Source organism: Eleginops maclovinus, chromosome 22 (genome assembly GCF_036324505.1).
Source record: "Eleginops maclovinus isolate JMC-PN-2008 ecotype Puerto Natales chromosome 22, JC_Emac_rtc_rv5, whole genome shotgun sequence".
NCBI classification, from domain to species: Eukaryota; Metazoa; Chordata; class Actinopteri; order Perciformes; family Eleginopidae; genus Eleginops; species Eleginops maclovinus.
In genome coordinates this window covers 18658678-18673100 of record NC_086370.1, presented here as the reverse complement: position 1 = coordinate 18673100, position 14423 = coordinate 18658678, and the positions used below count along the sequence as shown (strand labels likewise).

Below are 14423 nucleotides of genomic sequence, written 5' to 3'. Positions count from 1 at the left end.
ACAGGCCACAGGTTATGTAAAAATGTTTTCTCCAGACAAGGTGAGGGTAAGTCACGTTCAAGCTCCATTGTTCTTCTAATGGATCAAAAATATCCTTTCTGTTCTCAACAGGAGCACCTGACGTTTCCTGTGGCAGATTTACCTACTGGATCATGGCACAGACCAACAGCGGTGGGCAGGGGACCAACGGGGTAGCGGATGAGTCCCCCAACATGATAGTGTACAGAAAGGTAAGCAGCTGCTATTTTTAGTCTGCACGTGTAAGTGTGTCTGTTTGCGAGTGTGAGTGTGGCTCTCTTGCATCAATTTACTTGATGATGAGCTGTGCAATGGAAATTGCTATTACTAATGGCAAGACAGTGTTCTTGCGCCATGGTTGATTTAGGGTTGTAATGCTACATCAGTTTGATGAAAGCATGGAGAGAACATGCCATTTTTCTCTCGCAACATGCAAATATATTCAAAGCATGCCTACACACACACACACACACACACACACACACACACACACACACACACACACACACACACACACACACACACACACACACACACACACACACACACACACACACACACACACACACACACACAAACCCAGTGTGAGACCCTGACAATCATGCACACATTATCCAGTTGCACAGTACCATCAGCTTTTATTACTAACATATCGGAGGATGGGTTTTTAACCGACTCACATTAATGAAACCAAAATGTAGCCACAGGCTTTAGAAACAAGTCATTACACTGCTACTGGTGTTTTTCTTCACTGTTAAATCTGTGACTACATTAGAGAATTACAGTAGAGAAAGGGAGGGGGAGTGTACGGCCGCTGAGACACCTTTAATGCATCCTGCTCAAAACATCAAACGGATTATTAATATAATAATCTGCAGGGAAGATAACATTTGTTTACTTTGAGGCTTGAAGTCCAATTATAATTTCCGTTAGAAACCTTAACACCTGCAGTGCAATATGTGCACTCGTTTCCTTTTTTATCTTTTTGTCTCCCTTGACAAAAACAGCTAATTAAGATGAACTTAAATATAAACCATTCTGAAAATATGCTTTTGCAGTCCTCTTCTCCCTGGTGGTGCTGTCATTGTCCTAAAGTGTAGCTGTATTAACGTGGACGTTTCCTTAAGGGCAATGCAACATTGACTTCCAATTCACGGATGGAGTGATCATTGTCTTTTTATTTTATTCCTTGATGACTCAAGCGTTACGTGAATTTCTTCATCTCTCTCTTCACTCATCAGCTCCCATTCCATCTGCGACAGCATCTGCACAACAGGAAGAGGATACGCTTAGCATGATATCATAGATCGACGGTCTTTTATGGCACTCACAGCGTGTTAAGCAATATTACTGCCTGTGTGGGACTAGATTTGCTGGATGTGTCGCTATGCTAGTAGCAGAAAGGTTGCTTTTGATTTTCTAAGTCACTATTTTTAGTATCTTCCCAAAGAAACAATGAATAATAAAGATACTGGAGCTAGATATACGTCGCTAAATAATTACTGAACTTCTTTTACATTTCATGTTCATATGAAACTGTGATTAATTATGCTAAGGCATGAAAACTACTTGCATGTTGTATATTAAATATTGACTTGAGGGCTTTCCTAGCTATTCAATTACATGTGATGTCTCTTCCCTTTTCCTGCTATTGATCTGAAATTCCTACTTTTTCGATAGAGCCATGAACGATCTGTAGTACACAGTATGCAAATAAGAAAGGCAAGTAACCAGGGTTCTCTATGCAGCTTTTACCTTCAGTAACTGTACTTTTTTTTCATGAATTATTAGGAAGCAAGATGAACTGTAGACTTAAGGAGCTGTATGTTTTCAAATGTTTGGTTGGATTAGTATTATCTTAGTCTTGTAGCTTTCCTACATCATCCAATTCTTCACTTCTCAACACTTGACCACACATGGCCACAACTTGGCTCCGTACACTGGCTGACCCAGATACACTGCAGAATGAAAGAACATGGTGCGGGGCAGCGAGGATGAAATTGTGTTTCCGGAGTGGGTTTAATTTAAACTACCATCACAGGAGAATCTGTCTGTAGACGTGCGTATACCGCCAGGATGAACAGATGCCCCAAATGCTTTTCATAAAGTTGACTTGGCAAAGGTGGCGCAACCCAAATTGAACTGAAATCTCAAGTGGGCAACTCGCTTTTTATAATCCGTTCCGCTGCTCAGACATCCTGTGCAGGAACTTGATGGATACACAGTGGACACGTTATACAAAATGTTAATATCAAGCCAACTACTCGATAGTCAATTTGATAGTGTATAGTAGTGGAAGGATTATGTAATTTGAGCAGAGGGAGGTATTTTGCTGAGGACAGCAGATAGTGGTTTGATAGTCTATCCAATGGGAGCATAACTACATCCTCTAACTCTCTCAATCTTTCCTTCTCACTCGCCTGTCCACCCCTCCACTCCTGTCATTACCATCTTAATGAAAATGGATGGTCGAGCTGAGGTGTTAACCTGCTTGCTTTGGAGATGTGTGCAGAGCTGTCGGTTTTCTTTGGGGATGCATGTACACAAACACCTTGCTTAAGCTCTTGTGAAATGCACACACTCTTAAAAATGTTATTTACAGAAACAGATGCTCAGATTGCTTACTTGACAACAGTCACTGGTGATCCTACAAGTAGGCTAATACATCAGAACTACTCCTGTTTATCAGTAAATGTCAATAACATGTTTAATAGAGTGTTTCAGTGGCTATCCGCAGCATTGTCTGAGGGTCTAGATCATTACTTTTCATATATGTCTTGCTGCTCTCACATTAAACATGTCACTTTATATCATCGGGAGCACCAGAGTGTACAGTATGTGTGTGTGTTTTTATTCAAGCCTTCTCACATGTGTGCACCATGAATAATGCTGTGATGCATGTGTGTACGCTGTATGTAGGGCGAATGTTGCTAAGAGAGAGTCCTGAATTTTTTATGCGAGCCTAAAACAGCTCTGGTGAAGTTCATCGTCACTCAGCGCGAGGAGAGAACAGCCAGCGCTTCGTGTGTGTCGCTCTGTGTGTGTCTGCATATGTGTGTGATGATTATATATACAGTATAATATGGAATTTTATATAAGTATTGATATATTTAAATGATTAGATTTAGCATACAGTATAAATAAATATAGTAAAATGTTGATGGCGTTTCTACATTTGCTTCATCCTCCTAGAAGAAACCTTAAGATAAGCACACAGGCCGAAGACTCAACATCCACTTTAACAATATCACGTATATTCACATCCTTGACACATTTTCCCTTAAAAATGGCACAATGTTTTGGATTGTTCCATTGCAAGATTTCTGTTGCACAAGAGAAAATGTGAGTTATTTCCTGATTGAAAATGTTTTGTTGCTTCTCCCACCCCATGCAGTTGACAGAGCTTTTCAAACACCAACAAAGGAGTAAATCTCTGCCAGTTCTTTGGCTTGTAATTGAATAATTGAACTATCCGGCAAAAAAATCCTGATTTCAAAGTAGTTTATAGAAGAATTGGATTTTAAGGACTTCATGCAAGAAAAAAATAAATGAAGATAACATTTTTTGCAGCATATCGCAGCTCCTGGAGTCTGATCTACCTCTGTGGCGTAGTATCTGACAGCTGAGGCACCAGCCCACTCTTATTTACATCTGAGCTGCCAACGGGCATCCAATAATTGTTCTTCCAGCAGCCAGTTTGGCTTCGGTCTCTGTGCAAAGCCATTCATTCTAAATGCACGTGTTAATTTTTTTTCTATTCTGTTTTTTCCCCAATGAGCACATGCACCATTGTATCACGTTCTTATTGTTATACTCAGTCCTCACAGAAGAGCACTGTTTTAAATTCTGGACCTTACATAAATGTCAATATTGTGCATCCTCAAAGTAATTGGTCCCTGGTGAAACTTGGTCTTCTCTGCGGATGACAATGATGCAGAAAGAAGTCTGCAGTGCTTATTGTGTTTGCACAATTCCCCACTTTACAGTATGCCGACAAACAAACTACTGTATTATTAAGGCCAAACAATGTCAGATAATGGAATATATAACATTTTCATGCTTGGGCAACGACATGGAATACAGATGTGTTTCTTCCCACTGTGGTTCCCTTTTATTATCTCAGTAAACAATAACAAGCCATGGATATTCTTCAAATCATCATTCAACATACTCATCGGTTGATATTATGTAATTAGACCGTATACTTTTAATCTGACCAAGCAATTCTGTTTCTGAGGCTGATAAAACTAATGACTAGGCCAAAGAGAAAACGGTCAGTGGTCCAAAGGCATCATATTTCATCTCTGACAATCTTTGCTTTCTCTCAGTGTTTAATTATCAAATCTTTGATTTCACATCAGTATAAAACTTAGACTGTGGCATATTTTAAATGTCTGTGTGGTCTGGTCTTGTTCTTGACAGACAAAGCACATACAGTAAACAATACATCTAAGTGTCTGTCCTTCACACTTTTCAAAAGGTTGTTGATGCTGCAATGTGACATTTGAACCATATCCTCTTAGTACGATTCAGTAATGAAGTAATGAACAAACAGAAAGAACAAACGGGGCAAAGGTATTTGTGCGTGCTATTGATTTGTCAATTGATTAAGTGGTTGTGTACAAGAGATCATTTTGCAGGAACAGGATTTTCCCTCTCCTCACACTGCATCGCTGCAATACAGTGGTAATGTCATTCTGTTGGATGAAGCAGAACTGCAGCCAATATTAATACATCAAGTCTACCTTTACTACTTCAAATTCGACAGAGATGTCCTTATAGAAAGCATTTCTCTTTCTAGGGCTAATCTACATCTGTTAAGCATACCCTATACAGTGGGGCAAAAAAGTATTTAGTCAGCCACCAATTGTGCAAGTTCTCCCATTTAAAAAGATGAGAGAGGCCTGTATTTTTATCATAGGTATACCTCAACTATGAGAGACAGAATGAGAAAAAAAAATCCAGAAAATCACATTGTAGGATTTTTAATGAATTTATTTTCAAATTATTGTGGAAAATAAGTATTTGGTCAATAACAAAAGTTCATCTCAATACTTTGTTATATACCCTTTGTTGGCAATGACAGAGGTCAAACGTTTTCTGTAAGTCTTCACAAGGTTTTCACACACTGTTGCTGGTATTTTGGCCCATTCCTCCATGCAGATCTCCTCTAAAGCAGTGATGTTTTGGGGCTGTCGCTGGGCAACACGGACTTTCAACTCCCTCCAAAGATTTTCTATGGGGTTGAGATCTGGAGACTGGCTAGGCCACTCCAGGACCTTGAAATGCTTCTTACGAAGCCACTCCTTCGTTGCCCTGGCGGTGTGTTTGGGATCATTGTCATGCTGAAAGACCCAGCCACGCTTCATCTTCAGTGCCCTTGCTGATGGAAGGAGGTCTTCACTCAAAACCTCACGATACATGGCCCCATTCATTCTTTCCTTTACACGGATCAGTCGTCCTGGTCCCTTTGCAGAAAAACAGCCCCAAAGCATGATGTTTCCACCCCCATGCTTCACAGTAGGTATGGTGTTCTTTGGATGCAACTCTGCATTCTTTCTCCTCCAAACACGACGAGTTGAGTTTTTACCAAAAAGTTCTATTTTGGTTTCATCTGACCATATGACATTCTCCCAATCCTCTTCTGGATCATCCAAATGCCCTCTAGCAAACTTCAGTCGGGCCTGGACATGTACTGGCTTAAGCAGGGGGACACGTCTGGAACTGCAGGATTTAAGTCCCTGGCGGCGTAGTGTGTTACTGATGGTAGCCTCTGTTACTTTGGTCCCAGCTCTCTGCAGGTCATTCACTAGGTCCCCCCGTGTGGTTCTGGGATTTTTGCTCACCGTTCTTGTGATCATTTTGACCCCACGGGGTGAGATCTTGTGTGGAGCCCCAGATCGAGGGAGATTAGCAGTGGTCTTGTATGTCTTCCATTTTCTAATAATTGCTCCCACAGTTGATTTCTTCACACCAAGCTGCTTACCTACCTATTGCAGATTCAGTTTTCCCAGCCTGGTGCAGGTCTACAATTTTGTCTCTGGTCTCCTTTGACAGCTCTTTGGTCTTGGCCATAGTGGAGTTTGGAGTATGACTGTTTGAGGTTGTGGACAGGTGTCTTTTATACAGATAACGAGTTCAAAAAGGTGCCATTAATACAGGTAACCAGTGGAGGACAGAGGAGCCTCTTAAAGAAGAAGTTACAGGTCTGTGAGAGCCAGAAATCTTGCTTGTTTGTAGGTGACCAAATACTTATTTTACCGAGGAATTTACCAATTAATTCTTTAAAAATCCTACAATGTGATTTCCTGGATTGTTTCCCCCATTCTGTCTCTCATAGTTGAGGTATACCTATGATAAAAATTACAGGCCTCTCTCATCTTTTTAAATGGGAGAACTTGCACAATTGGTGGCTGACTAAATACTTTTTTGCCCCACTGTATAACGATGCCCTGTTTTCAATAGATTTCCCAACCATCCTACATTGTTCGTGAGTCATAAAGCGGAGGGAACTGAATACATTTTCAGCTTTTTCTCAGTTGAGAGCCATATTGAAGGGTTCTTGTACTGCCTGTCTCCCTCAATCTGCAATCAGAAGATCAGGAAGACCGAGAGAAAGAGGGAGCGAGAAGGGGGGTGAGGTGGGATGATCTATAATTGCCAGATCAGAGAGATCTTTGTGTGTGAAGTAGGGCTCTTTGTATGTCAGCTCGCCAGCCAGGCGATTTCCCTTCCTGTGTGTGAAAACACGCATGTTCTTTTCTGCATACACTCTTGAGGGAAAGTGTGGGTGTTTGGCAGACACCATCGAATGGAAAATTGGCATTTATGGCTTTGTGTGTTTCAAACTAATCCATTTTGCCCGTATTTTCTGACGTCAAACGGCAATTAGAGGAGCCGGCATTAGTGACACTTGCAACAGTCAATCGTACTGTAGTTCTGGTACCTACGGTATAATACATTTTGTCACTTCGAATGATACATTTCACAAAAATCCATAATTGATTAGTTGATTGATTAGATTTTCAGCTCTGTTAACAGTATTTATATATCCTCAACCCCTTCCCTTGGTCTTCAAAGAGATAATATAAAATGACAAAATAAAGAAAGAAAGGCACACAGAGAGGATACCGTAGGTGGCAAATTCATAACAGCTACTCATACTGTATCACCTACCATTTCTGTATAATCATAATTTGATAGCTTAGTAATTAGTCAGTATTAGTGCCGGATGACATTTAGCATAGTTTGCTTGGATCCTTAAACTATCTTGGGCTATAATTGCAATAGCAAAACATATTTGAGGAGGCTTTTCTTTTGTATATTTCTATAAGAACTATGTTTATTCTCTTTCTTACAGAGAGTTAGAAAAGAGGTTGACTCTCATCTTTCTGCTCTGCATAACAACATTTACTGCTGGCTAATCAACACTTTATATGTGTTTGTACGAAATTAATACATTAAATAAAACGTGTTAATTAGCAAGCTTTAGAGAGATTCTGACAGCAGCTTTTATGCTATGAGAGTGATGAGAGTTGTATTCATCTCCTCATCTAACTCTAGGCAAGAAAGTTAATATCTATAGAAAGGTTTGAGGATGTCATTCAAGAATTTACTGAATCGTCAAAAACAAGACACAATTCAACATTTCCCTAAAAGAAAGCACTTTATTTAACCATGAAAGTCAAAAATGGCACATTACCTCCTGCATTTTCACAAAATGCTGCGAGTGAACATAAACCATGTTAGCTGCATATGAGCAGAATTGTAGCAAACTAAGCATGGTGCATCAAATCAACAATTCTGACATGGTTCACAAAATACCACTAGGCTTTCAGTATGGTGGCAGTTCAAAGATTTCATATTGGACTTCACTTGGGCTGTTCCTTGAAGACAGGGAAAAGATACGAAGGCCTGTCTGGCTCTAAGCTCTCTCCTCTGTATGTGTGCCACAGCTGGAGTCTTTAGGCCTGTCTGTTAGGGTTATATAAGGGTCTGAGGAAGCCTGGGCATTAAGATAAAGGCTGACTCAGGGCTCGCCTCGTCTCTGTCTGGTCATTTAATTCCAGCTCAACATTTAGCAGTAGATTAGAGGAGAACCCCGGACAGAGTTGTGAATGAATTCATTGCTAGTGTGATGGTCTTAATGAGGACAAAGATGCTCCATTAGGAATAAGACAAAAAGAAAAAATGAGAAGGGTTAAATGTAGAGGAAAGGAACAGTAAGAGTTGTATTGGCTGTGTTTCTCTGTATTCACCACACACTGGGCGTGTGTCTGTGCATACACATACAGTATACGTCCTTCTTCTCTCCTTGTTTATTGCTCTGTCCCCCGTCTCCTGACCCTCCATCTCTACGCACACCATCTGAATCACAACTGTGTCCATGCAGTTTCTTCTTCTAATGCACTCCCTTGTTGTTTCCGGTGATGTTTTGCTCCTTCCACTCTGTCTAGGACGTATACATTTCCGCTCGCTTGCTCCTCTCTATGTCTTGGCATTGTGTTTCTGTTTATTGTAAAACTTGGGATCCTTTTTGCATCTCATTATGCAGTTGCATCCTTTCCAAATATGTTTACAACCATTTGCATTTAGCCTATAAAAAGTGACTTCATCACAGGAGAGAGATCGATCATATGTAAAGCACGGACAACACGTCCAAACTCTCCTAATTGCAAGAATTAACAGTTTTTTCCTGAAATTGACTTGCTTCTCAATCCTACAACTATATTTACAAAAGCCTTCCGCCAAAGATAAATTGATATTGGAGGAATGCCGTTCTCCAAAACAGCAAGTGCATCATTGCCAAATCTTAAATCATATTTGCACGTCAAGGGCCCTCAAAAAGTAACCAAAAATAAATCTTGCAGAGTATTTCATGCAACACCTCCCTCCTATTTTGGCAGCTTGGCAGTACGTAGTCTTTCTTTAAACCATCCTTTTTACTTTCTCCCTCTCTCTCAGTCTAGACCTGTGAAAACATCCCTCAGCCCCAATACTTTTTCATCCCGGTCCCCTCACTGTCTGTGTCTCGCCCGGGTGTTCACCCTTTGCTCTTTCCATTTTGATCTCTTTTTTTCTACAAATCAACCCCCTGCGACCCTCACTCCCCCCCCCACCCACGCTCATGCCCTCTTTTGTACTGTTTCAAGTCTTTGATGTCTCTCATATAACAGCAATATCACACTAACTCTGTCTCTTTGTCTCTCATCCTGACGCACATGTGCACTCTAACTCTTTTTCTACCCCCCCCCACCCCCTCTACTGTGTGGTTCCTTACCAGTGAAGCATCCATCCACCTCTGTCTCTCTGTCCCCTCCTCTCTCGCTTCTCTTTGAAGTCATCAGAGCCATATTCAGGAGTGGGCCATGCCACTCCAGTCAGCTTTCATCCTCACTCAGAGAAAAAGAGAGGAATGTATTTACACCCTGCCGAAGCGCAGTCATCTCTCCTCCTGTGTGAAATGATTCACTTGTGACTCATAGCTTTATTGGGAACTCTCTCTAAACAAACAACCATTGGATGTAGCATTTTTCATCCAAATTGACTGTAACTGTAACCGAGAGTGCTCGCTTGATTGTCCCCCTGCAGCTTGGTGCCTTTCTCAACAATGAGGAGTCATTCTCCAAAAAGCAATCATGTCTCAGTGATTAGCCTGCCATGACTGAGTGCCATCGCGCAAATCCAATACCAGCGGAATTATGAAAGTAAAACTGCAATTGTTCCGAAGGGGACATTTTCACACTCATTTTTATTTGCCAAACAAACAAAGACACACCTTTGTCTCAAACTGTGCACTTCTCTGAATCATCATTGCGGTAGACACACACACACACACACACACACACACACACACACACACACACACACACACACACACACACACACACACACACACACACACTCTCTTAACTTGCAGGTTGCAGTGTGTTGAGCAGCTTCCACCTGCAGCCTACTGAAGCTCACAGCTTCACACCATTAGTTCAGCTTAGCAAGCACAGCCATATTCAGCACAGCCTAGTCCATAAACTTCAGGCGCCATTTTGACTAAACCGGCTGCTTTTTTTCTCTCGTATTTTCTCAAAGAATGTGAGAGAAAATAATTTGTTTTCCACCGGCAAACAAAAATGTATGCAGCTTAGGTGTGAGTTCTTAAACTACGTTGACTTCATATGTAAGACTAAGGTTCAGAAAACTCTTAACTTATAATGTATTTTAAGTCATGCATGCTGCGAAAGAATACCAATACATTTAAATATGATATGGTTGAGCGTGCTATATTGACGTTCAGCGAGGTAGGGGATAATGTTTGATAGCAATGTGGGGTTTAATCAGCTTGCTGGTGATGTTTTTGGAAGCAAATGCAAAGCAGCCTATATTATTACCATATATTTCAATATTTAGAGGGTCACTTGAAAGAAGTATGTCAGCTGTAAAATATGAGGAAGTAAACTAGAATCTGTGTGGAGGAATATTGGCCTCATTAAACTAATTCAAAGTCTGTCTTTCTTGTACAGGAAGCTATATTAACAGGATGATTCATCACAGCTATCCTAGTATAGCCAATTGCAAGTTGCCAATTGAATGCATGATATTAGAAAATGTCTTTGAAAATATGTATTTATGATAAGAGCTGTTTTTAGTCATCAATCCTGAATAAAACCCCAAGGGGATTTCCATGACCGTAATGTTCCATAGATGATGAATTTTAATCCCACTGATGATCGCCCTGACTTTCCTGTTTAGCATTATGCTCAAGTAAACAACTTGAATGAGGTCAAGACTTGCTTTAAGTTTAAATATCTGCAAAATTATTGACATTTTATCTACTTTATATATAATGCTCATACCCAAAAGATAGCACGCTAACTTATATAACGTTGATGGTTAGTGACAATGGTATATGGATTCTTTATTTTGTTCCATTGTCGTACTTTCAAAGGCACTGTGTAGTGGACACTCAAACAGTGCTATAGTCCACAACTTAGAAAATAGCGAGTGCTTCGGACAAAGCCCACTCTCCACTTACAGTTTAGTAAAGGTTCCTTATCTTTGTTTATATTTCGTTATTCATCTTGGTCCGCAGACACTCCTGGTTACAGTGTCTCGTCAGCTAATCGAGATCGTCCCGTCTGTGGACGAGTCTGAGTAATGGTTGTGCTTTCTCCTGCCTTGTGATTTGTTTCTGCTGTGGTGGCTGCTCTGTTGGAATCCCCATGACAACCACACCAGCAATCTGTCAAATGTTATTATCTCAAACACTTTAACAATGTGTCCAGCACACTCCTAGCTATCGAAGTGACAGAACATGAGTGTGTGTTACTGTTTATCTTTGCAAACATTCACACACTATAACTTGTGTTGCTCAGTGCATGAACACCTGCAGCCACTGATGTATGGGAACAAAGAAACACTCCAGGCTACTTCAGTATATTCCTGAGATACTTGTACTCTACCCGAGTATTTCCAATATCGGCTGAAGTTCTACCTCAAATACAATGGTGTTATTTTTACTACACTACATTTATGTTTAGCATTTACTCTGTAGTTACTTTGCAGATTATTGAGCAAATATAACTCAACTAATGTATTAATATACTAATAATTATTATTAGCTAAGAGACCCAGCAGTGTTTAAAGTAAATAAAATCATCTTTACCAACTGCAACATTAAAGTGCAAAAAGAAAAATGTGCATCACTAATAATAATGATAATAGAATCATATAATCTATGTGATTCTAAAATGGGCTATTTTTCATAATAATTACTTTTGGTACTGGTTGCAGTCAAAAGCCTACAAATGTCCCTAACTGGGATAACTCAAAACTATCTTTTTCAGCAGGTCAAATTCTGTACATGCTAAAGAAATGTGCTTCAATGCTTCCTTTTGTATCTCCTTAAGCATTAGAAAAAGTACCTTCATTTAAAACCAGGCATGTCCATAACAGGCGTCGACTCATTATTGCTCTTAGCACCCAGGTTGTATTTTTCCATGACATAATGAATTCTCCTCCACGCGTCTGTTTGACCTCATGATGTTTTCTATTGAGGTTAAAGAAAAGACACACAATCTTATTCCCGTTGACTGTTGGCCAGAGCTAATACTTTCATATTTTGATTTAATTTGGGTTTTGAATGCAGGATATTTTCTTGTTGCATTGTATTTTGACATTGCTTCTTTCTTCCATCACTACCTGCAGGGAAGTGACTAAGTTTGTGCATATTTTACCCAAATCTTCCACTTATAAATACGTGAGCCTTTTTCTACTCCTTTTTAAACAACACACTTTAACAACATTTTAATTAGAAATATCAGCTCCTCCATCTCCTCTCTGCCTCTCTGTTAATCAGGGGCTGGACAACGTTAACAGTGTCTCTGATCTCCCAATGAAGCCACACCACTGATCTCGTGGATGTGTGTATTGGCAGCATTGTCTCCTCTTTCTTGCCGCCCGTTCTGGACAAAAGATAACATATGTTATGTAAGCCTGAGCAGAATGAAAAAAAGACAAGGTCAGGTTTATAAGAATGCATCAGGATATGGTGGGAAGGGTCACTCTATTCCTTGCAGCAGTGAATTTGATTTGTTGATATTAGCTACCCTAGCCTGTCAGCAGAACCCTGTGTGTAAATGGAAGAGCCGGTATTGGAAGTGAGACAGGAGGAGATGGATGCACATGATTTGAATCCCCAGAATTTAACAAGATTTGCTAGTAATGAAGCTGTCCTGCATGAATGTATAAATTGAGTCAATTTATTTTTTCCAGTGGCCTCATTTGCAACATCCCTTTCCTCTAAACTTTATCATCCAAGCAAGGCAGCTATAAAGATTTAATTTGACCTCCTTTTTAATAAAGTGAGTCCATCTATGTATCTAAAGAACCATCTTATTATTGTTCTACCTAATGACGGTATGAAGCCCTCCACAAATGACGGTCGTACAACAAAGCCTATCGTCTATCATCTTCATTGCTCAGTAGTTCAAGTGTCACTTGCGTCTAACAGTCTGCCCTTATCGGTTTATTGTCTATCCTGCGTGTTGTGTCCTTCCTCTGAAGGGTGTGAGTGTGTCTCCTGTCAGATACCCACTCTTCGTCTCGTCTCGTCTCTGCAGACAGGAGAAGGCAGAAGAATGTCAGCATGCCAGCATCCAGCTGCTCCGCACTTATTGGTATTCAGGGCACACAGAGCCGTCCTGAGTGTCTGTTGCATGTGCCAAGGAGGAATGTGGGAAATGAAGGGTTGGCGAGAGCCCCCCCCCCCGTCATGTTGTCTGAACCTAAAAATAGACAGCATCCTCCCTTTATTTTTTCTATTCCCAGTTCATTTGTTCCCACCCCAGCATCTCTCCCTGGATCTTCCTCTCATCCTCTTCCTCAGTGTCTCTCTGTTTGGTCATGCTCTCCGGTGTCCAGCAGTAGGACTCCTAAAGTGCGATGCCAGACAGTTTGGACAGTGCTCACCTTGATGAAGGATTAACTATGGGGGTTATTTTATTTAGCGCTACAGTATTCCCACGGCCAGACTGCACTGTTTAAGCTCTAACAATAAAAGCATGATAATTAAAAGCTCCTAAGAAAAAATCCCCTAAGTGCCAGCTGATTACACATCAAGAATAAGTGCTAAAATAAAACAGTATGATCTTTTAAAAAAAACGTCTTGTATTATTGTTTTATTGAATTAAGAATGACTATGTGTAATTGTCTGTGCGCGCGCGACCAATGGATGATAGCATGCTCTGTTATGCATGTTTAAATACTCCATTACTAATTAGATAAACTATTCTTTGGTTGCAAATATATATGAAAGTCATGCAGCTTACTTCTTCCCTTATCAACTAATTTATGATTGCATGCTGTTTGAGTGATGAATTCACGGTAGGTGGGCAGAAGGGATATTGGCTTTCAGTGGATTATGTTCTAGCACATGGCCAACCTTGGCTTAGTCATCGCGCCCACTGCCCGCCCACCAAGAAGATGAGAGTGAGAGAGAGTGAGAGGAAGAGAGAGCGAGGCCTTGCCCTAGGAACACTATCCCACCAGCAGCCAGGCACACCAGATCCTGGTGGATTTAGAAACCAGCTTCTAGAAAACAGAGTCAGCCTAATGCAGAGACAGGAGAGAGAAGACGCTCCAAACCCAGGAGCGATAAACAAACCAGAAAGTAATGTGTGATAATGATGGCATTAATACCAACAATAAAGATCACATTGAAAACAGTAGTACAGGACAAAAGGAGTGTAGTGTGTGTGTGTGTGTGTGTGAGCGTGGGATAATGTGCCGAGGGTCACCCGCATCAGAGAAAGCCCACTATTACATTTATTACTCAGCATTAAAAGTAACAATTTATATCAGATCTTTTCCCACACATAATCAGAGTGTCACCACTTACTGTCCCCATTGTT

General features: G+C 40.6%; 1 protein-coding gene across 1 annotated transcript in view; it reads left to right on the top strand.

Moving 5' to 3' along the window:
- rgs7a (regulator of G protein signaling 7a) overlaps positions 1 to 14423 on the top strand; it is a 45185-nt gene that overhangs the window by 1030 nt on the left and 29732 nt on the right. Inside the window, exon 2 of the mRNA XM_063875636.1 lies at positions 112 to 230. Within this exon, the coding sequence (XP_063731706.1) occupies positions 153 to 230 (78 nt within the window). The 5' untranslated portion in view covers positions 112 to 152. The remainder of the gene's footprint in view (positions 1 to 111; positions 231 to 14423) is intronic.